The following is a 23561-nucleotide window of genomic DNA, read 5'->3' as shown; positions in this document are numbered from 1 at the left end:
ACATGTCTCCATAGAACTCGGTGCTATCTGTCAAAAGGTTGGCACACTGAACAAAAAATACAGTCTTGTGCAGGAGCCCTTATTGATTCCAAGACAAAATGACAGCGATGATGAATTCTCCTTAGGGTGTAATCTGACATAAAGTACGTGGTTGTTCACTGCACGCAGCACTTGTCATAAATGTGGGGGATTGGGTCAGCACAACCTGTATGTGGTGCACATCACTATGGCGAAATACATATACAAATGGAAAATACAAATGTGATAGCACTCTACATCCAGCATTCTGCCCTGCCTCCATGCTGGATGAGGCATTGGTGTACATTTTGGCCAAAGCGTAATAAGCCACTCACCACGTCAAGGTCGCCTCTAATGAGTGGTCCCTAACACTAGTTCCTACCTGTTCATGGGCCATGACAGCCACACAAACTTGTCATGAATGGCTCCGTAAGACTCTGCCATTGGAAAAGGTACAGCTGCGCAGCGGCAGGATTGGGTATAGTTGGATATAAACCACTTTTTTTCCCCAGAGTATTTATTGCAGCTTTATGACTTTGATTTTGTTGGACAGTTTTTAGGTTGTTGTTTTTTTTTTGCTTGTTTCTGTAACCTTATAAATTGTGATGTATTCATTTTTATTCACAGGAAATCCCCCTATCTGAGATACTCTGTCTGGAACCTGCTAAAAATCTGTCTCAGCTCCCCCCTGGTGCTAATCCTCACTGCTTTGAGATCACCACTGCCAACATTGTATACTACGTGGGAGAAAGCCTGTCCCACCCGATCACACCTGAGATTGGAAATAATATGGTTGTGAATAGTGGAGTGGGAATGGAAGTAGCACGTTTGTGGGAAATAGCCATACAGCACGCCCTGATGCCAGTAAATCCCAAGGGAGCAAATGGAGGAAGCAGCCAACACAGTATGTCGTCGTCTCATATCATCTTGGGCATTGCTGTTTTTGTATGATAGTAATCTGTAGCCAGAAAAATGTTGGGTCTGTATTGTTTACGTTCTCATTTGTTCTAAATGTATTTGTTTTGGGCCCCTTACCCCTATACCTTCGACATGCTAGTTGGGCACGTATATAATCCCTATGATATGTATGCAGTGACTGCAAATAGTAACAGACTAGTGGAACACAAAACCACAAGGTCTTGTGTGGAAGATACCTGGATTTATTCTACTTTTTGGCATAAAATGTGACTTTTTGCATTAAGCTAGGTTCCGGGCAAAAAATGCAGGACAAAGCAGCACAGGATGCCACGCTATGTTGACAAAATGATGTACATCATAGCAGAAACCCTACTGACCTCCTTTATCAGTGGGTCCATCGGGTTTGGTTAGTGTCATATGACAGATCTATTACTTAGGCTACTTTCACATCTGCGTTTTTGCTGGATCCATCATGGATAAGAAAAACGCTTCCGTCATGATAATACAACCGTCTGCATCTGTTCTGAAAGGATCCGGTCGTTTTATCTCTAAAATAGCCAAGACGGATCAGTCTCTAAAATTATTGTAAGTCAATGGGGAACGGATCCGTCACCATTGACTTGTATCCATCATGACTCAAAATGTGTCTTGCTCCGCATCCTGGGACGCACTCAAAAACTATGCTTGCAGCACTTTTGTGTGCATCATGGGAACGCAATGAAACGGAACAGAATGCATTCTGGTTCAGTTTTGTCCCCATTGACAATGAATGGGGACTAAATTGAAGCGTTTCCCTCTGCTATTGAGATCCTATGGCGAATCTCAATAGCGAAAAGGCAAAGCGCAAGTGTGAACCCAGCCTTACTTGCTTTTTACTCTGTTTTTCTGTCCTTAGACTGGAACAAATAAAAAACTGAAAGTATGTTGCAGATGTGAACATAGCCTAACACTGGATGTCATAAACAAGAATAGTATGAGGCCATAAAGTATCTGTCACCATAATAACAGTACCATATTTCATGGTACAGGGATCCAACGTGCAGGCTTAAAGATTTCCTTTAATGCTATATGAAAGATGAAAGTAAATACTTGTCCAATGCAATATTTTTTCTTTTCCTTTTAGGGGATGTGTCGATGAGTATTTCTGTGTCCAACTGTGAGGTGCAGGAAAATGTGGTATGTAGGGAAGGGTTAGATCAGTTTTTTTATTTCTGTTCTAGAAACTAATCCTGGTGATGTTGGCACATAGATGCTGTTTCTTTTGGTGCCATGACCATGATTTATCCCTGATAGTTTGGCCATGGTGCAGGAAGAGGTTCTCTACTTTCCCCTTGTAAAGAGCTTCCCTCACTAGATAGCTAAAGCTGGCTATATCTTTTTGACCAATGTTACCCGAGTCACCTACTGTCACTTAAGGTTGCTCATATGAATATGTTGGGCCGCCCTGGTGAACTTCATCTTGGCAGGAAAGATAAATCTAGTGCAGTCTGTTTTACCTTTGGGAGGCATTCAAATACATGAACTTTTCCTGAAACTTGTATATAATTTCCTATCCATAATAATAATGGGGAACTAGGAGAAAGCCACTGCCAGACACGTCTAGCAGTGGCTTATCTGCCGGCATAACCAAGTGATAGGCCATTGAAATTCAATGCGCCTGGATAGTTTTGTCTCCCAACATCGTCTGTCGGGGAGAGTCGGGAGCTTCCCATACACATTAGAGTGTTGACAGGTTTTTCCAAAAAAATGGCAGGTTCAGTTGACAATATTCTGTGTATGGGGATTGCCCGGGTTCTAGATATTGATTACCAATCCTTGGGATAGGTCATTAATATCACCGGTGGGGGTTCATTGTCACTGGAAAGAAACACGGAGCATGGAAACGACAGCACAACTCCTTTCACATCTAGTGGCCATGCCAACTTACTGCCAGGATAGGTCATCAATATCTAGAACCAGGACAACCCCTTTAAGGATTTTTGCCATTAAATGAGAGGGTGTTGAGATTGCCAACCCCTTCCCCCTCATTCGTGCACAGCCCCTTTTAAAGGAGCTGAACCCGGACATACCTCCATTTTCACCTCGGCAGCCCCCCTGACTTGAGCATCGGAGCAGTTCATGGTCCGATGCTCTCCTTTGCCCTGCGCTAAATCGTGCAGGGCAAAGGCATTTTCAAGAGTTCCGGTGACGTACCAGGCTCTTCATGGGGCTGCCAGGAAGCCTGGCGACGTCACCAGCACTAACGGGTGGGCTGAAGTGCTGGTAAAGCACACACATCAGAGCCGGTGACATCACCGAACACACTGCCGGACGGAAGCCTCCGCCCGGCAGTGTGTTATTGTAAACAAAAGAGCCCGTGCCAGGGCAAGGGAGTGCATCAAAGCATGAGATGCTCTGATGCCAACATCAGGGGTGCTCCCGGGGTGAAAATAAGGGTTATCTCCAGGTTCAGCTCTGAACCCAGACAACCCCTTTAAGTAGAGCAGTGGTATACATTGTGATTTACAAATGGAAAATGGTCGAAATTGGCTTTTTTTTTTTTTTTTTTTTTTAGCCATAAGAAATCTCTTGTGTGTGGCCCGCATGATACATGTTTCTTACAGTAAATATGACCAGTTAAGGCTAAAGTTTAAGATGAACACAAACTTTCTAGTTTATAAACCTGAAACAAGCAGATCTGAGCTGGATGTGGCAAAATCCTTCTTGTTGCGGTATAATAACAGTAATAGAACAAAGTTAAGCTTTTTCCATTATTTTTTATCTTCACAGGACATCAGTTCAGTGTATCAGATTTTCCCAGATGAGGTCCTTGGGTCAGGCCAATTTGGCATTGTATATGGAGGTATGACTTGGTTTGTTAATCTATTACAGTATACCATAATCCGCTGCATTAACAGGAGTTCACAGACCCATGATTTTTTATGTCTTTTTTCTTTTTACTGTAGGAAAGCATCGGAAGACAGGCCGGGATGTGGCTATTAAAATAATTGATAAATTGCGTTTCCCTACAAAACAAGAAAGCCAATTACGGAATGAAGTTGCCATTTTACAGGTATCAAAAATGATAAACCTTACAACAATCTTTTCTAACTTGTAGCTCTCCTCAGCTTGTGGCAACACTACCGCCGAAGAACCAGGAAAGTATAGGTTGGCATGAATAGATAAAATTCCAGTCTTAAAAAAAAAAAGCTAAAAATTCAGTAAATTGCTGAGCTGAAGTAGTAGTTGCATTAAAAATGTTTGACTTGCTAAATAAGAGGTAATCTGTAAATACAGATTTAGCAGGTGAAACATATAGTCTGAAATTACTCTGCATACAAAAATTACTAGCAGAATCATGCCTCCAAGCGACTTTCATTTCTCTTATGCCTTTACACTTGTCGCCCTCCCCTTAAAGAAAATAAAATAAATCCTTTTTGTTACATTTTGACTTGGTTATTATCAATCTGGTTGTGTGAACAGATATTACCAGTGGATTTATTGGAATTGACAAAAAAAAATTGACAAATAGTTTTATCTGATAATTGGACACCATGGATTAAAAGGGTAATCCAAACTTTGAAAAAATAAAACCACTCAGCTCTACAATCCCCAATAATCCAGCATAGGTGCTCCAGCAGTCTGCAGGTCTTTGTTTAAAATCGGCTAAGACCAAGGGGACCGCTGGAGCCTCTGCATTGAATTAGCGGGTTATTGAAGAGATAATTATTAGGAGCATTTTGTTTGTTTTATTACAACAACAATTCCCCAAAAATTGGGACACTGTGTAAAATGTAAATAAAGCCGGAAAGCAATCATGTGCATAACTCATAGACCCATTCATACATACGTCACATGTTGAAAGTGACACATTTTACCGTTTCGTGAAAGAAATGAACTCATTTCAAACTTGATAGCATCAAGGCATCTAAAAAAAAAATTTTACAGGAAGAACAATAGGCTGGAAAAGTAAGTGGTACCAAAAAAAAACTGCTGGACAAGCATTTTGCTACCTAGTCACATGACTGGGTATAAAATAAAAATAAAAGCATGTTACAGAGGCAAAGATGGACAGAAGTCCGCCAGTGTGCGAAAAACCATCTAAAAATTGTGAAATAATTTTGGAGAAATGTTCCTTGGCGTAAAATTGTGAAGACCCTGAATATTCTACCATCTACAATACATGATATCATCAGAAATCCATGTGCGCAAGGGACAAAGCCGTGATCTATGTGCCCTTAGGTGGTATTGCATTATAAACGGGCATGATTTTGGACTGGAAATGACTCCATGGGCTCAGGAACACTTCAACAAATCTGTGAACACAGTTCACGGTACAATCCACAAATTTAAGTTGTATCATGCAAAGAAGAAGCCATATGTCAATACCATACAGAGACGCTGCCATCCTTCCTGGGCCAAAGCTCTTTTAAAATGAACTCCTGCAAAATGGAAAACTGTTCTGTAGTCAGATGAATCAAGAATTGAAATCCCCAGACACCGTGTCCTGTGGACTCAAGATGAGAAGGACCATCCAGCTTGATATCAGCACACAGTTCAAAAGCCTTCAGATCTGATAGTATGGGGTTGTAATAGTGCCTATGGCGTGGACAGGTTACACATCTGGAAGAGCACTATCAATACAGAACAGTATATGGAGGTTTTAGAACAATCTATGCTCCCATCCAGACATCTCTTCAGGGAAGACTTTGGATATGTCAAACCACATACTGCATCCATCACAATAGCATAGCTTTGCAGAAGAGTCCATCTGCTGACCTGGCCTGCATCCACACCTTACACCAATAGAAAACATTTGGCGCATCATGAAACAAAGAATCCGGCAAAGAAGATCCAGGACTGTTGAGCAGCTAGAACCCTACATCAGACAAGAATGGGACAACATTCCTCTCCCAAAACTCCAGCAATTGGTCTCCTCACTTCATTTCATTCTGTTGTTAAAAGAAGAGGTGCTGCTACACAATGGTAGACATGGTCCTGTCCCAACATTTTTGAGCTGTGTTGCTGCCATCAAGTTCTCAATGAGTAACTTTTTTTATCAAATGGTAAAATGTCTCACTTTCAACATCTGATATGTGTTCTGTGATCTATTGTGAATAAAATATGGGTCTATGAGATTTGCAAATCATTGTATTCTGGTTTTATTTCCATTTTACACAATGGCTTGTGTCTGGTATTGCAGCCATGCCCTTCCACTTTTATGGGGCTGTGCTGCAACCCTTCTCCACCCACATGGACAAGAATACCATTGTTTCTGGGCAAAGCAGGCATACCCCTTAGGCCCCTTTCACACGAGCCAGAATAATGAGTCATGCGAATGCATTGGGCCCGCACGGAATCCGGACCCATTCATTTTAATGGGTCTGTGTACATGAGCGTTGGTTTTCACGCATCACTTGTGTGTTGCATGAAAATTGCAGCATGTTGTATATTCTGCGATTTTCACGCAACGCTGGCCCCGTAGAAGTGAATGGGGCTGCAAGAAAATCGCATCCGCAAGCACGTTTTTCACAGATGGTTGCTAAGAGATGTTTGTAAACATTCAGTTTTTTATCACGCGTGAAAAACTGAACACTATCGCAGACAAAACTGAACGCATCCGCAACGCATCCGGATTCAATCCACTCACACTCGTCTGCAAGGGGCCTTAGTTTTCTTTTAAACCCAAACGCCCACTTCAAGCTCTACACCTGAAATCCCTGCTGTAAGGTTGTATGGCAGCAGCATTGGCCACTATTGATATGCACGTACAACGAGGTACAAGTAGCTAATAATGAATTGCTTGTAACTGTAGCCACTTCCTTATACACAAACCACAAAGCCAACAGCCACAGTATGGAGCAGCAGTGTGTACTCCAGTAACTGATAAGCAGACATTGCTTCCTAGAACCTTCTGCTTTTTTGTGAATTCCTAAAGATTATCATTTCTGGAATGAAACAGTCTTTAGGGTGATAAATTAGATATTTGATAAATCCTCTTTTGGTAAACTATAATTCTTGCTTCACACTATATTCTGACTGAGATTTCAAGGGATTTGCCATGATTGATGTAAAAAATAAAAATAAAAGCTACAACCAGCCCTGTACCTCACATGGATCCAGGGATCTCCCCATTCATTGCCCCAGTTGCTCTGCTAGATTTATCTCAGGCTCGCAGCTGAGGGGTTGTGTCCTTTCAGTTGCAGCTCTTTCTCTGTAACTACCACAAACTCCAAGCGTCCATTCACACGTCCGTACGCGTTTTGCAGATCGCCAAAACACGGACACCGGCAATGTGCGTTCTGCATTTTGCGGGCCGCACATCGTCTGCACGCTCTTAGAAAATGCCTCTTTTTTTCCGCAATTGCGGACAAGAATAGGACATGTTCTATTTTTTTGCAGAACGGAAGTGCGGATGCGGACAGCACATTCTGGCCCCATTGAAAATAAATGGGACCGCACCTGTTCCGCAAAATTGCGGAACGGATGCGGACCAATTTTGCGGACGTGTGAATAGACCCTAATAGAAGATATTGCTGGTGACAGTTAAAGATTTAAACTGAGCAGGTGGCGCTATACAGATGCAATTTATTGAATAGCTCAGGGGTTATACTAATTTGTATTTACATCTAATTAGAAAAGTTTTGAGATCCAGGTGCTGCTTTGCAAAATGTAGACTATTACTCATGGCGCAACCCCTTTAATGACTGCTCTTTCAGCAGGCTGAAATAATTTTTATTCCCTAATTAAAGGGAACCTGTCACCTCAAAAATGCATCTTTACCCACCAGCAGTACCTCATAGTTGCCCGCAGTCTGATAATCATATGTTTCATCTTGTAGTCTGATGCTGCATAAGCTCAAAAAACACGGTTTTATTCTTCCTCAGCGCTATAGTGCCAGTCAGCTTAAAGTCAAGGAGGCAGCGGACTCCTTGCTTCTAGTCAAGGTATCCATGCCCCCTCTTGCCCGAGAGTGACAGCCTGCAGTTCAGACGCGATTGCCAAAGCCTCGCGCATGCGCAGTGCACTCTGTACTCCTGCGCGATCCCCTCTCCTGCTGCCACTGTTAGCTGGGGAACAGCCTGCCGGACAATCCTAACGCTAATGTGAAAGAAGCCGTAGACCGTTCTTATACAGTTTGCAGTGCACCTCGTGGGTGGGTTCTAATGGAACATTCCGTTCTATCGAGACCACAATGCACCATGTTTTCTGATTTAACTATACTACTGATCTCCTGGTATTGGTTGCCTTCCTTGTCCATACAGAAATGAAACTTAGAGACACATATCATGTCCAATAGTTAAACAGTCTAAAGATTCGCCAAATTTTTAAGTGGCTCATGCTGAATAATAAATTTGCTGTGTGTGTAGACACTTTGGCTTAGTTTCAATAGAATGTTGGTTAGACATAAACTAATGTCTACAATACAAAAAAAATGTGGTGCAAAGCATGTACGCCAGGTTTTTACCGCAAAGTAAATAACAATTCTGGTTCATATAGCTTTGTAAATCTCCCCCACTGTTAAACGTTAGCCAGTTCAGGCACAGACTGCAGATATTCTTAAAAAAGAAATAGGAAATGATTTATGGGTCTTGATCATACATTAACTTCTTGCTATGTGTAAAGGTGGGTTTACAAGGCCCAATATTTGGGCAGATTATCGAGAAACTAACTCTCCTGTGAACGCTTGTTCCTGATAATCTGCCCTTCCAAATGTGCCAGCGATCACCGGATGAACATTCATCAGGTGATCTTGTCGTTTGTGCAGGCACACGAATTATAGTTTCTGGGCAGCAGATCGTGCTGTCCAAACAGCAGCTGTATGGGACAAGGGATGGCAATAGCGACCGCTCATACTGTGGAGGAGATCGCTGCATGTAAGTTCACCTTCACTGAACGAGTAGCCGACTGTTGGGAAGGAACGTTTCCTTCCCAATAATCGGCTTTAGCTTGGCATGTGTAAGGCTATGGTCACGTATGCCTTTTGCATTCCGGTTTTGAGATCCAGCACAGGATTTCAAAACCGGGGTAAAACACTTCCATTCAGAAAAAACGGGATGGGATTCCGCTCCGGTTTGTTCAGTTTTTTGACTGGACACAAAACTGCTGCAAGCTGCGATTTTGTGTTTGGTCTACAAAACTGAACAAACTGGATCCGGCACTACATACAATGTAAGTCAATGGAGCCGTGTGCAGGATCCGGTTTATTCAGCTTCAATTTAATACAACCTCATCCAACTGAAAGGATGCATCTGGATGTATTAAAGCGAACTGAAGCGTTTTTCTCCGGTTTTGAGATCATCTGCCAGATATCAAAACCGGAATGCAATATGCATATGTGAACGTTGCCTTAACCCGCCTTAAAGGGGTTATCAGAGACTAAAAAATGTCCCCCATATGCCCGGGCATCTCACACTGATTCTGCTTACCTGGCTCCCCGCACCGCTCGTGGTCCCCGCAACGCTGCTCTGCCTTTTCCCGGTGCGCGGATGAAAAGATCGGGTGTCGGGGGGAGCAGCCAATGACAGGCAGTGACGCATCGCGGGTGACACTAGGGAGGCTTGTCCCCCATTACCGCCTGCCATTGACTGCTTCCCCTGACACCGGATCTTTTCATCCACGCATGGGGAGGAGCAGGGACCAGGGGCGGCACAGGGAACCAGGTAAGTATATTCAGCGTGAGGGGCCCCGCATATAGGGGACATTTTTTAGTCTCGGATAACCCCTTTAAGTCTGCAGTCATGTACACAGCATGATGTATGATCATTGGCTTTAAATCCCAGAGAACAGAACCCTTTATAGTTGGTGTATGATAAAGGTCATGTTTAAGCTTTTATTTCTGTGCAGGAAGTCTTATGTTATAGTAGAACAAAGCGTACCGCTCGCTGTGCTGCGCCGTATTTTCCATTTCGTCTGGACATCTGAGAAACGTAACAATGGCAACAGGTCTGTGGATAATGAACTTCTTTTTAAAGGAGCCTCCACACCTGCTTTTTGACATGTGATAGCTTCATTTGTGGCACAATACCCTGTCATTCATTCTTAATGGGTGTTTGCACCTGCATTGCTTTAATTCTGCCCGCACACTCCTTGTTTTAGGGCTCCTCTGCATACTAATTTACATCTGACCAGGCCTCAGTACAGTGTAAAGCTGGCCATCTGTCACTGTACTTGTAATTATAGCTTCTCCTCCTTACATTGCCAAACTTTGGTATTAAGTCTTGAGAACTTTCTATAGTTTTAGGATTCTTTCTCATCTGGTAGACGTAGTGGGGGATCATTGCAGAGGCTCTGCCTACAGTTAGTTCTCCCAGGCGGTGTATGAAGAAATCAAAATAGTTCTTTTTTCTTAGGTCCCCTGGCGATAAGTTGATCACTTTTTCTGCTGATCAGATGTAATCTCTGTGGGAATCTGGAAGCAAGTGTTGAATTTGTCTGCAGTGCCGCCACAGGGTTAATTAAGTATAACGCAGTTCTCATTGAAATCAATGGCCTGTCTATTTGACAGAGCTGGAGGCATTCTTTGTAGATGGTCGTGCCTTAGCTTCATAGCTGATGAAACCTAGAAACATTAAAAAATGACTGCAGAAAAAGACTACATGGTTCATCTAGTTCATCTTAAAGGGGTTGTCTCACTTCAGCAAATAGCATTTATCATGTAGAGAAAGTTAATACAAGAAACTTACTAATGTATTGTGATTGTCCATGTTGTCTCCTTTGCTGGCTGGATTCATTTTCCCATCACCTTTTACACTGCTCGTTTCCATGGTTACAACCAACCTGCAATCCAGAAGTGGCGACTGTGCTTGCACACTATAGGAAAAAGCACTGGTGTCTCTGGTGGCTGGGACCATGGGAGTGTGCAAACATGACCACTGCTGCTAGATTTCAGGGTGGTCGTAACCATAGAAACAAGCAGTATATAATGTGATCAGTGCAGGCAGGAGAGGAGGGTGAAAGATCATTCAGGTCATGGAGAGGACTGTGATAGACACCTCCCTCCCCAGGCTGCAGGGAAATGCATGAAAGCTCTGACTAGAGGACTACACAGTGGGCACTGTATTGTACTGTAACTTGGGACTCTTCTATCATGTCACCACACACACCATTGCTGTTTGTTTCAATGGTCAAAAGATGACACACAGGGTTAACAGGCGCTGTAGACTACTAAAGTTAGTGACAATGACCCCTCCTTTTCATTTAACTACCAGGGAGGTTTTAAATAATAGAAAATATTTAGTTTCTAACTGTAGCAACCCTGCCCATCCATGAAGAAGGAAATTTATGAGTGGTACCTAACTCCTGTGCAAATTTCCAAAAATGACCCCCAGCCATCAATGAGGCTCTATTTTCCACATGTGGTGGGGTTGCCCATTTGCTTGCCAAAATATCTTGGCCTTTATTTGTAAAATACTCAAAGTTCAGGTTGTCCTGGACCCTACATTAGCACTGTTAATCTCTGGACTGGATGCACTTCTGGTTTCTGGTTTCCCACATATTACTTGTCACGAGATCACTAATAGCTAGATCTTGGGAACAGCCTTTCTCCCTATCCATTGTAGACTTAATTCCACTTATGCCAGTAAACAACTTCTGGCTATTCATTTTTACCGGTTCTCAAGGTTTTCCAAAGATTGGAACCTCTGTGTTCAACTTTTATGAGCTACACATTCTGCTTTGGTGACCTCCCTGTCTCCTTGATGCCATTCTTAATGGATGTGGGCTATCATTATTAGAGTTTTATTCATTATGGATCACTAGACTGTGATGGGTGCTATCTAATTTGCTTCTCTATATTGATTTGCTGACCTGCAGCAGACAATATGTATACTTTCTTTCATATGGATTAGTATGGCCTTGTTGTTATTTTTTGTAATGTTTTGTTTATATTTATTATATAGATTATGGCACTACTGTGGTGGATGCAAACAGTAACATCTGTCCAACCCTCGCACTGATGTTAAAGATGAGACATAAGCCAGTATATCCTTATATTAAGGACATACCTGAGCCCGCACACCACGCCAAGGTTTCTCAAGTGCTAAACCTACCTGTACCATATGGGTAGTACCAGGAGCCAGTGCGCAAATTACAGCAGCGTAAGGTCCGACTTACAGCACAGCTCCCAGATCCCTCCAGTGTGACTAACCACCCATACAAAGGGAGGAGGCTTAGAGTCCCACCCATGGCTGGCTGATATGTTGCATTTATGGATGGTAATCAAGGCGCATTTAAATTGGAGTTTATACACCCCCAAATGTATGTTTTTATATGCCTTAGGCCTCATGCACACGGATGTTGGGCGGCCGTGGCCATATTGCGAGTCGGCAATCCACGGCCGCCAGCTGTACACATCACGGATGCGGACACATTCACTTGAATGGGTCCGCAATTCCGGAGATGCGGAACGGAGTCACGCTTCCGTGGTGTTTCTTTCCGTTGTTCCGCACCGCAAATAAATATGACATGTCATTTTTTTTGCAGTGCGGACAGACCACTAGACGGAAGTTGCCCCTGCATTGGAGACCGCAATTGCGGTCCCCAATGCATGGAACGGCCACCCAACGGCCGTGTGCATGAGGCCTTATGCGCGTTTTTTTTTTTTTTGTTTTGTTTTGTTTTTTGCTGTGTAATCTTTATAACTTAAAAGCTGTTAATAAAGATTATTGAATAAATTTTTTTTTAGAGTAACTAAACCTTTATATAAACTTTGAATATGTTGTACCTAATGCCCTAATAAAACAATTTCTCATATACTTTATTAATCAATTTTCTATTTTTACTACACTTTTCCCTGTCTAAAGCCCACCATTCCCTGGGCACTTAAAACGCAGTTCTCCGTACCCCGCTGACAGCTCAGCGCGCGCATCTTATAGTCCAAAAAATGCAGACATACATTCACTTTGATGCTGCTACCACATCTGCTTGAAATTAGTTCTAGCATCTACTACTCTTTCAGTAAAATGTTTTATGAAACTGCTTCTGCCCCTCCCCCAAACTAATAATATATGAAAATGCTTCTAAACCTGGCAATCCCTTTAAGATTTGTAATTGTGTCTTAGAACATTCCACCTTGCTCTGTACTTGAAATACGCCATTTCTTCCATGGCTCCTGGCCTCATCTGCATTGTAGTTATATAATTGCTGGGCTAACCCTGTGACTCATAGGTAGGTATTGTCTGTATAAATGCAGCCTTCAGAACAAAGGCCTAAAGAAATAGTGTTTACCAATGGATTTCTGGTGTTTCTAACTATGTACATCTTATAGAGCTGAAAGGAATGCAAACAGTGGCAGAACAGTAGAATGTGTACAGGAAATGAAAGATTGGAATTACTTGTATGTATCTTGTCTGTAGAATCTGCATCATCGGGGAGTGGTGAACCTGGAGTGCATGTTTGAGACTCCTGAACGAGTGTTTGTGGTGATGGAGAAGCTGCACGGGGATATGCTGGAGATGATCCTGTCCAGTGAAAAGGGAAGGTTACCCGAGCGCATCACCAAATACATGGTTACCCAGGTGAGCATTGCTTCAGTGATGAAGTATTGAACCATATATAACTGGATGATAGGAAATCTAACTGGTTTGTTGACTTTTAGATCTTGGTAGCACTGAGACATCTTCATTTCAAAAATATCGTCCACTGTGACCTAAAACCAGAGAATGTGCTGCTGGCATCTGCAGACCCCTTTCCTCAGGTAACGTATAAGGAGCTTTTGGATTAAAGGACGAACACACTAGTGTATGATGAATAGATCTCAAAGATCTATTACAGGAATGGATGAAAATGGATGTCCACTTAAGTTCTTTCTTTCCTCCATGTATGACTCAAGGACCAATCTGAATTACTCAGGCCTTCAACCCTATAAAATTCCATCTGCTCTTAATATGTGGAAAGGGAGTTTACCATGCAGATATCCCTCTACCTAATCTTTCTATAGACTGCAGTAGATGCCTGTCAAGGGCCGCAGTCTGTTTTATAAGGTAGGATTCACCACTGCTTTCCTTCACTGCGGGATAAGGAGCTTCTTTTCAGAACACATGGTCATTTATGGAAATTCTAACATATCTGGAAACCTCATTATGGCTACAGCTGTACATTAGGCATCTCCGATCACTTGTACTTTACGACAGCTGGAATGCTGTTATATTTTGCTAAAAGCGTTTCCAGAGATTGCTACTGAAAGTTTAATAGTGACTGCCGGAAACGTGACCAGAAAACTGAGGCAGTCTGGTTTTCTAGGCAGTTGAACAAGCACTTTATGGACTAAGTCAATACAGCCACAGCTAGGAGATAGGGTTGTGTAAACCTGGTGTAATCTCAGTCCAAAACAGTAATGCACGGAAAGCAAACCTAACAGGGATATAATATACAGCACATTTGTAATGATGGTTATCTGTAGTGTCTTAGACTCCTTACCTAATACTGATGATTACCATTGACAGGACACGCCAATGGCAGTTTTTAGAGGACCTCCTCCTTTCTCAAGCATGTTGATTGAATAGATGCAGTACTGTACTGATCTATTCAGTCACCTAGGCCGGAAGCTTCTCCTTCTAAGAATGCACTTGGCATAATGTAGGCAGATGTTAGTGCAGTCAGTTATAAGAATAAAGAAAGGAAAGCAATGTACTAAACATGATAGTTTAGGCAGTGGTTGTTGGTAATATATGGTTACATTTTATCAACACCATTTAATACATTTCAGGTTAAGCTTTGTGATTTTGGATTTGCACGTATCATCGGAGAGAAATCTTTTCGCCGCTCAGTAGTTGGGACCCCTGCTTACTTGGCTCCTGAGGTGTTGAGAAATCGGGGCTACAACCGCTCATTGGACATGTGGTCTGTTGGGGTGATCATATATGTCAGCCTGAGTGGGACTTTTCCTTTTAATGAAGACGAAGACATTCACGATCAGATCCAGAATGCAGCCTTCATGTATCCACCACATCCCTGGAGGGAAACGTCATCTGATGGTGAGTACTTTTTGCCGGTAACGGAGTATACTGTTTACTTCACAGCAATAACCAGAAATAACGCATTATTCAGAAATTAAATCACATTGGATAGGCTGGACTTACTCTTTAGATGAACACTTGCTCTACTGTCAGCTATTCCCCCTGACTCTTCTTTCACATATACATGTTCCTTTGAGTTTCTTAAAAACAAAAGGATCATACGAGTTGAAATCCAACCGCCCGATCATTCTCTCTCTGCCCCATACCCATTGGCACTCGTAAACACTAGTAGGTCAGCCAGTCCTGTCCAAATAAGTCACAGTTTTTTTGACTTTTGACTTTAAGTTGCGTTGTGGGCCACAGCTCCCCATTAAAGGACTTCTGTCAGCAGTTTTGATCATGCTAAACTGCTAACAGCTCTATTTAGGGGCTGGGGAGAGCAGCTTTTATTATCAGTGTGAAAATGAAGTTTTACTCTACTTGAAAGCGCTTGTCTTAGTGCACTGGAGACCAGGAGACCACTACAGCGGTCATTCCACGGCAGAGAGGATGGACTGTAAAGATGGTTGATAGAGAGAGCACTTCACAGTAAAGCCGTCCCAAGGACAATCCTGAGAAAAGCTATGCTTGCACTGGTCTCCCAGTCCCTGCCTAGCGCAGTCAGCATTGTCCAAACTGCTGATAGTATTTGTTTAGCTACAATTTTATCCCTTTAGATTATCCATCTTCTGTAAACCAATTGGTTTTTAGTAAAGTTTTGTATTTATGGAAAAGCAGATCTGTCGTGAGAATATGCTTTCTTATATAGGAACAGCATATCCAACTAGTTATTATATCAAACTGCATAAAATATACAGAGAAGTAGAAAAGAATGGGTTCGACTTTCATTAGTTATACATTAGTCTGGCGCTTCTTCTGCCTTCAGTGGATTGAGAACGTTCCCTGCATGACTGAGCATACAGAGCTGGCTGTCAGTCCCTGGTAGGACTACTGCCCACTGGACTCCTTAGTGAAAAATGAGGATTTCAATCTTTAAGTTACAAGTTATATTGAATCTTTTCCCACAAAACTATATATCAATCTGCTCAGCTCTTTCTGCTCTATAACATACAGATTCCCTTTAACCACCTCAGCCCCCAGTGCTTAAACACCCTGAAAGACCAGGCCACTTTTTACACTTCTGACCTACACTACTTTCACCGTTTATTGCTCGGTCATGCAACTTACCACCCAAATGAATTTTACCTCCTTTTCTTCTCACTAATAGAGCTTTCATTTGGTGGTATTTCATTGCTGCTGACATTTTTACTTTTTTTGTTATTAATCGAAATTTAACGATTTTTTTTGCAAAAAAATGACATTTTTCACTTTCAGTTGTAAAATTTTGCAAAAAAAACGAGATCCATATAGAAATTTTGCTCTAAATTTATTGTTCTACATGTCTTTGATAAAAAAAAAATGTTTGGGTAAAAAAAAAATGGTTTGGGTAAAAGTTATAGCGTTTACAAACTATGGTACAAAAATGTGAATTTCCGCTTTTTGAAGCAGCTCTGACTTTCTGAGCACCTGTCATGTTTCCTGAGGTTCTACAATGCCCAGACAGTAGAAACACCCCACAAATGACCCCATTTCTGAAAGTAGACACCCTAAGGTATTCGCTGATGGGCATAGTGAGTTCATAGAACTTTTTATTTTTTGTCACAAGTTAGCGGAAAATGATGATTTATTTATTTATTTATTTTTTTCTTACAAAGTCTCATATTCCACTAACTTGTGACAAAAAATAAAAAGTTCTATGAACTCACTATGCCCATCAGCGAATACCTTGGGGTCTCTTCTTTCCAAAATGGGGTCACTTGTGGGGTAGTTCTACTGCCCTGGCATTCTAGGGGCCCAAATGTATGGTAAGGAGTTTGAAATCAAATTCTGTAAAAAATGACGAGTGAAATCCGAAAGGTGCTCTTTGGAATATGGGCCCCTTTGCCCACCTAGGCTGCAAAAAAGTGTCACACATCTGGTATCTCTGTATTCAGGAGAAGTTGAGGAATGTGTTTTGGGGTGTCTTTTTACATATACCCATGCTGGGTGAGATAAATATCTTGGTCAAATGCCAACTTTGTATCAAAAAATGGGAAAAGTTGTCTTTTGCCAAGATATTTCTCTCACCCAGCATGGGTATATGTAAAATGACACCCCAAAACACATTCCCCAACTTCTCCTGAGTACGGAGATACCAGATTTGTGACACTTTTTTGCAGCCTAGGTGGGCAAAGGGGCCCATATTCCAAAGAGCACCTTTCGGATTTCACAGGTCATTTTTTACAGAATTTGATTTCAAACTCCTTACCACACATTTGGGCCCCTAGAATGCCAGGGCAGTATAACTACCCCACAAGTGACCCCATTTTGGAAAGAAGAGACCCCAAGGTCATCATTTTCCACTAACTTGTGACAAAAAATAAAAAATTCTAGGAACTCGCCATGCCCCTCACGGAATACCTTGGGGTGTCTTCTTTCCAAAATGGGGTCACTTGTGGGGTAGTTATACTGCCCTGGCATTTTCCAGGGGCCCTAATGTGTGGTAAGTAGGTAAATGACCTGTGAAATCCTAAAGGTGCTCTTTGGAATATGGGCCCCTTTGCCCACCTAGGCTGCAAAAAAGTGTCACACATGTGGCATCGCCGTATTCAGGAGAAGTTGGGGAATGTGTTTTGGGGTGTCATTTTACATATACCCTTGCTGGGTGAGAGAAATATCTTGGCAAAAGACAACTTTTCCCATTTTTTTATACAAAGTTGGCATTTGACCAAGATATTTATCTCACCCAGCATGGGTATATGTAAAATGACACCCCAAAACACATTCCCCAACTTCTCCTGAGTACGGCGATACCAGATGTGACACTTTTTTGCAGCCTAGATGCGCAAAGGTGCCCAAATTCCTTTTAGGAGGGCATTTTTAGACATTTGGATACCAGACTTCTTCTCACGCTTTGGGGCCCCTAGAATGCCAGGGCAGTATAAATACCCCACATGTGACCCCATTTTGGAAAGAAGACACCCCAAGGTATTCAATGAGGGGCATGGCGAGTTCATAGAATTTTTTTTTTTTTTGGCACAAGTTAGCGGAAATTGATATTTTTAATTTTTTTCTCACAAAGTCTCCCGTTCCGCTAACTTGGGACAAAAATTTAAATCTTTCATGGACTCAATATGCCCCTCACGGAATACCTGGGGGTGTCTTCTTTCCGAAATGGGGTCACATGTGGGGTATTTATACTGCCCTGGCATTCTAGGGGCCCTAAAGCGTGAGAAGAAGTCTGGAATATAAATGTCTAAAAAATTTTACGCATTTGGATTCCGTGAGGGGTATGGGGAGTTCATGTGAGATTTTATTTTTTGACACAGGTTAGTGGAATATGAGACTTTGTAAGAAAAAAAAAAATAATTCCGCTAACTTGGGCCAAAAAAATGTCTGAATGGAGCCTTACAGAGGGGTGATCAATGACAGGGGGGTGATCAATGACAGGGGGGGTGATCAATGACAGGGGGGTGATCAATGACAGGGGGGTGATCAATGACAGGGGGGTGATCAGGGAGTCTATATGGGGTGATAACCACAGTCATTGATCATGCCCCTGTAAGGCTCCATTCAGACGTCCGGATGCGTTTTGCGGATCCGATCCATCTATCAGTGCATCCGTAAAAATCATGCGGACATCTGAATGGAGCTTTACAGGGGGGTAATCAATGACAGGGGGGTGATCAGGGAGTCTATATGGGGTGATAACCACAGTCATTGATCATGCCCCTGTAAGGCTTCATTCAGACGTCCGGATGCGTTTTGCGGATCCGATCCATCTATCAGTGCATCCGTAAAAATCATGCGGACATCTGAATGGAGCTTTACAGGGGGGTAATCAATGACAGGGGGGTGATCAGGGAGTCCATATGGGGTGATCACCACAGTCATTGATCATGCCCCTGTAAGGCTTTATTCAGATGTCCGGATGCGTTTTGCGGATCCGATCCATCTATCAGTGCATCCGTAAAAATCATGCGGACATCTGAATGGAGCTTTACAGGGGGTTGATCAATGACAGGGGTGTAATCAATGACAGGGGGGTGATCAGGGAGTCTATATGGGGTGATCACCACAGTCATTGATCACGCCCCTGTAAGGCTCCATTCAGACGTCCGGATGCGTTTTGCGGATCCGATCCATCTATCAGTGGATCCGTAAAAATCATGCGGACGTCTGAATGGAGCTTTACTGGGGGTTGATCAATGACAGGGGGGTAATCAATGACAGGGGGGTGATCAGGGAGTCTATATGGGGTGATCAGGGGCTAATAAGGGGTTAATAAGTGACGGGGGGGGGGGGGTGTAGTGTAGTGTAGTGGTGCTTGGTGCTACTTTACTGAGCTACCTGTGTCCTCTGGTGGTCGATGCAAACAAAGGGGACCACCAGAGGACCAGGTAGCAGGTATATTAGACGCTGTTATCAAAATAGCGTCTAATATACCTGTTAGGGGTTAAAAAAAACACATCTCCAGCCTGCCAGCGAACGATCGCCGCTGGCAGGCTGGAGATCAACTCTCTTACCTTCCGTTCCTGTGTGCGCGCGTTCACAGGAAATCTCACGTCTCGCGAGAGGACGCGCCGGCGCGTCCACCCAGAAGAGCAGGGCCGCCGCAAAGATGCAATCCTGCGTACGGCGGTCTTGAGGAGGTTAAATAGGGACTTATGATTTTACATTAAAGCGTATCGGTCATGATATTTTCAATTCATTGAGATATAGCAGTACTACAAGGATTTTTCTGGAAATCCTAAATGGACATATGATGTTACATTTGTTCTAAACCTCAGCTGTCTTATTTTAGCTATTGACCTCATTAACAATCTCCTGCAAGTAAAGATGAGAAAGCGTTACAGTGTGGACAAAACCCTCAACCACCCATGGTTACAGGTGAGCAGCCATCAACTTGTGATTTCAGTTAGTTCTATCATTTTTCTTGCTTTATTAGAAATGTAATTAGACATGCCATAAATGTTACATCAGGTGGCTTTGATGTGAAATCCACTTGTTCCCGACATCAGAGGGCATCCCCTTTGTCAGTCTCCCACCAATGTGACTATTGATTGGCATGTAATAGTCACATATTGGAAGAACACTTTAGGGTACCTCCACATAGGGATGTATATGCCTCTGATTTGCCACAGCGGACCTATGTGCAGTGTTATACAATACCAGTAAAGCAGATAAGATTTTCCAGAGTTTATTCCACACGCTGCAAAAAATCCGAGAACCTGCAGTTACAACTTCAGAATCAGGCAAAATCCTGAACATAAAAACTACTGCAGAAAATATACCCCATATGGGAAAAATCTAAAGGGGCATCTTCACCTAGTACAGGGGTCTTCATTCCAGTTAGCAATGGGTTTTTCAGATCACATATGATAGTCATGGTATATCCTGACAATTTAACATAAATTGCTATAGTTACTGTGACTCCCATCAACGACTTAATAAAGTGTAATAATGATGGATTACCATCCTATTGCTGGAGACCAATACACCACTTGCCCCTTGGAAACTTTGCTTAATATTTGTTCATCCCAGTTTTAAAATCCCAGTTTGGTAATATTGGGTTAAGTGATACACGGCTTTTTCACAAATGTGACTTTAGTTAGTAAGAAATGAATGTTTCTTCTTTCTTTAACTAGGATTACCAGACTTGGCTTGATCTGCGTGAACTGGAGTGCAAGATAGGGGAACGCTACATTACCCATGAAAGTGACGACCCCCGCTGGGTGATGTATGCAGGGGAACACTGTCTACAGTACCCTCCTCATCTTTTGCCCCCACCACCTAGTGAACCCGAAGACGCCGAGATGAGGGCTCTGGGAGAGAGAGTCAGCATTCTCTGACACGTCAAAGCTGTATCGCACTTCATGTTTGTTCCTTTGCTAAAGAGACAAATGATAGAGACCAAATTTTAGTTTCTGAATGTACATTGATCATCACTCAAGTCTTTACGATACCTCTGGGCTGTATTCCTGACAGAAACCTGTTCATTCCTTCCTTCCTGAAGAGCCTAATGAAGACACTCCATTGGAGCAGTGTAGATGGGGCCCCAATATGTCCTAAGGACAGCCGGATTATTTTTTGACAGATAATGCATTGTAGGAGCCGTGGCATCTTTTTATTATATTTTTAGTCCCTACGTTGTTCTGCTTATGAGGCCTGCAAGACATGTTACTCCATGTCAGGAGTGCTAATCTGTTCCATTGTGTATACACAGTTTGGTGGTCATTGAGATGTAGTTTCTTATGAGAGAGGTCAAAAGGGAATCATTCCAGTCATTCAGTGACAGGAAGCAAAGCTGCAGTCCACCAAGACTCTTAATAATATCTCCATGATGTGTGGCAGGCACAGTTGCCAGCGCAGGGGTTAATCTGCTTGTGGTCACGACTGTCTTTTTTTATTCCTCTTTTTTTTTTCTTTTTTTTGTCTCCAGAGGAAACAGTGTTTGGTTTTTATTTAATGCGTAGCTTGAAGGATGACCCACAAGTTTATTTGTGCAAGGTGAGAGAGTCTTCGGGGTGAGCAGATCCCATCGCCTGGAGCAGGGTGTACACAGCTAGGGACGTGCATGTCTCTGGGCTCTGTGTGACAATGTACAGGAGTCATTTGTACTTTAATAGACTCACGAAGGACCAATACTCTGTTCTGGGCATTCAGATGACGTTTCCCCAGCTTTGCCTCACTTAGGCCTCTTTCACACTTGCGTTGTCCGGATCCGGCGTGTACTCCACTTGCCGGAATTACACGCCGGATCCGGAAAAACGCAAGTGTACTGAAAGCATTTGAAGACGGAACCGTCTTCCAAATGCGTTCAGTGTTACTATGGCACCCAGGACGCTATTAAAGTCCTGGTTGCCATAGTAGTAGTGGGGAGCGGGGGAGCAGCATACTTACCGTCCGTGCGGCTCCCCGGGCGCTCCAGAATGACGTCAGAGCGCCCCATGCGCATGGATGACGTGTCCATGTGATCACATGATCCATGCGCTTGGGGCGCCCTGACGTCACTCTGGAGCGCCCGGGGAGCCGCACGGACGGTAAGTACACTGCTCCCCGCTCCCCACTACACTTTACCATGGCTGCCAGGACTTTAGCGTCCCGGCAGCCATGGTAACCACTCTGAAAAAGCTAAATGTCGGCTCCGGCAATGCGCCGAAACGACGTTTAGCTTAAGGCCGGATCCGGATCAATGCCTTTCAATGGGCATTAATTCCGGATCCGGCCTTGCGGCAAGTGTTCCGGATTTTTGGCCGGAGCAAAAAGCGCAGCATGCTGCGGTATTTTCTCCGGCCAAAAAACGTTCCGTTCCGGAACTGAAGACATCCTGATGCATCCTGAACGGATTTCTCTCCATTCAGAATGCATTAGGATAATCCTGATCAGGATTCTTCCGGCATAGAGCCCCGACGACGGAACTCTATGCCGGAAGACAAGAACGCAAGTGTGAAAGAGCCCTTAGCCCCTGATTCAGTTTTGTTCTCAGTCTTGCTTAATTGTATTAAAAAGTTACTAATATTTTTTCTAAAGGTCAAATACAGTGTATTTAGCAAGTTTTCTCAGTATGTTCCTTATTATACTCCTCTGGCAGATTTTAGACTATATTCTTACATTTCTATCCTGAATAAAACCAAAATACTGTGTTACTAGTTCCTGTGCCTTCCCTGGTGCGCTCTGTGTTCTGTCTCCTTTAAGTAACAGACTGTATTATACAATTAATGATTCTTGTTTCCTAGAGATTCCAAAACTATAAAATGTACTTGTTTGTCTTTAAGAAGTGAAATGGTGGAAAATTTGATTGCATGTTGATCTATAGTTATTACCTTTTGAACTCTAATTTCTCATGGAAAATCGGTGCTGTTTTTGCTCTTCCCCCGTGTTTTGCTTTTAAAACTGTAGCAGCCAACAGTCACTACCAGCCAGACGACTAACTTCTCCATCCTACAATGTCTCCCTGATGTGAAGAACCTCTCCGCAATGTCTCAGTATGGACGCAGATGTGTTGAGGAGAAGGGGAATCCAAGATTCCAGGGAAAAGTAGTAGTGACCTGGTTCGGCTTAAAGGGAATCCGTCACCAGTTTTCTGCTGCCATCACTTTTAAATCCTAACATCTCCAGCGCTGACCAATGAGTCCCCATGTTATTGAGCTCACGGCTCCCCCACCCACCTGCCTCTGACAGGTTTTTTCTCCAGCTGAATCAGCAGCAGATGGGTGAGGATAGCCAGGAGCTCCTGAACATTCGGTACTCATCATTATGCACTGGTGCTGCTCAATACAAGATTTTGGCAAAATGACTGGGTCACTTAAAAAAAGTGATAATTTTCCTAAGGGGGGTCACTTGTTTATGTTGCCCTTAGTTAGGACACCACAAAGCTGGTGATAGATACCCTTTAAGAACACAAGGGGAGTTATTCTGGTATGCAGAAAATGAAAATACAGTGTGTGTGTGTGTGTGTGTGTGTATATATATGTGTATATATATATATGTGTGTATATGTATATGTGTGTATATGTATATGTGTGTATATGTATATGTGTGTATATGTATATGTGTGTATATGTATATGTGTGTATATGTATATGTGTGTATATGTATATGTGTATA

General features: G+C 42.8%; 1 protein-coding gene across 1 annotated transcript in view; it reads left to right on the top strand.

Annotated features, from left to right (window-relative positions):
• Positions 1-21644, top strand: part of PRKD1 (protein kinase D1) — a 137653-nt gene extending 116009 nt beyond the window's left edge. The window contains exons 9-17 of the mRNA XM_040411654.1: positions 646-922; positions 2060-2112; positions 3706-3778; positions 3882-3988; positions 13272-13433; positions 13514-13612; positions 14624-14891; positions 19756-19841; positions 20600-21644. Of these exons, the coding sequence (XP_040267588.1) occupies positions 646-922; positions 2060-2112; positions 3706-3778; positions 3882-3988; positions 13272-13433; positions 13514-13612; positions 14624-14891; positions 19756-19841; positions 20600-20803 (1329 nt within the window). The 3' untranslated portion in view covers positions 20804-21644. The remainder of the gene's footprint in view (positions 1-645; positions 923-2059; positions 2113-3705; positions 3779-3881; positions 3989-13271; positions 13434-13513; positions 13613-14623; positions 14892-19755; positions 19842-20599) is intronic.
• Positions 21645-23561: the final 1917 nt, after the last annotated feature.

The sequence above is a fragment of the Bufo bufo genome, chromosome 11 (assembly GCF_905171765.1).
Source record: "Bufo bufo chromosome 11, aBufBuf1.1, whole genome shotgun sequence".
Taxonomy (NCBI): domain Eukaryota; kingdom Metazoa; phylum Chordata; class Amphibia; order Anura; family Bufonidae; genus Bufo; species Bufo bufo.
This window is presented reverse-complemented; position numbering and strand designations above follow the sequence as displayed.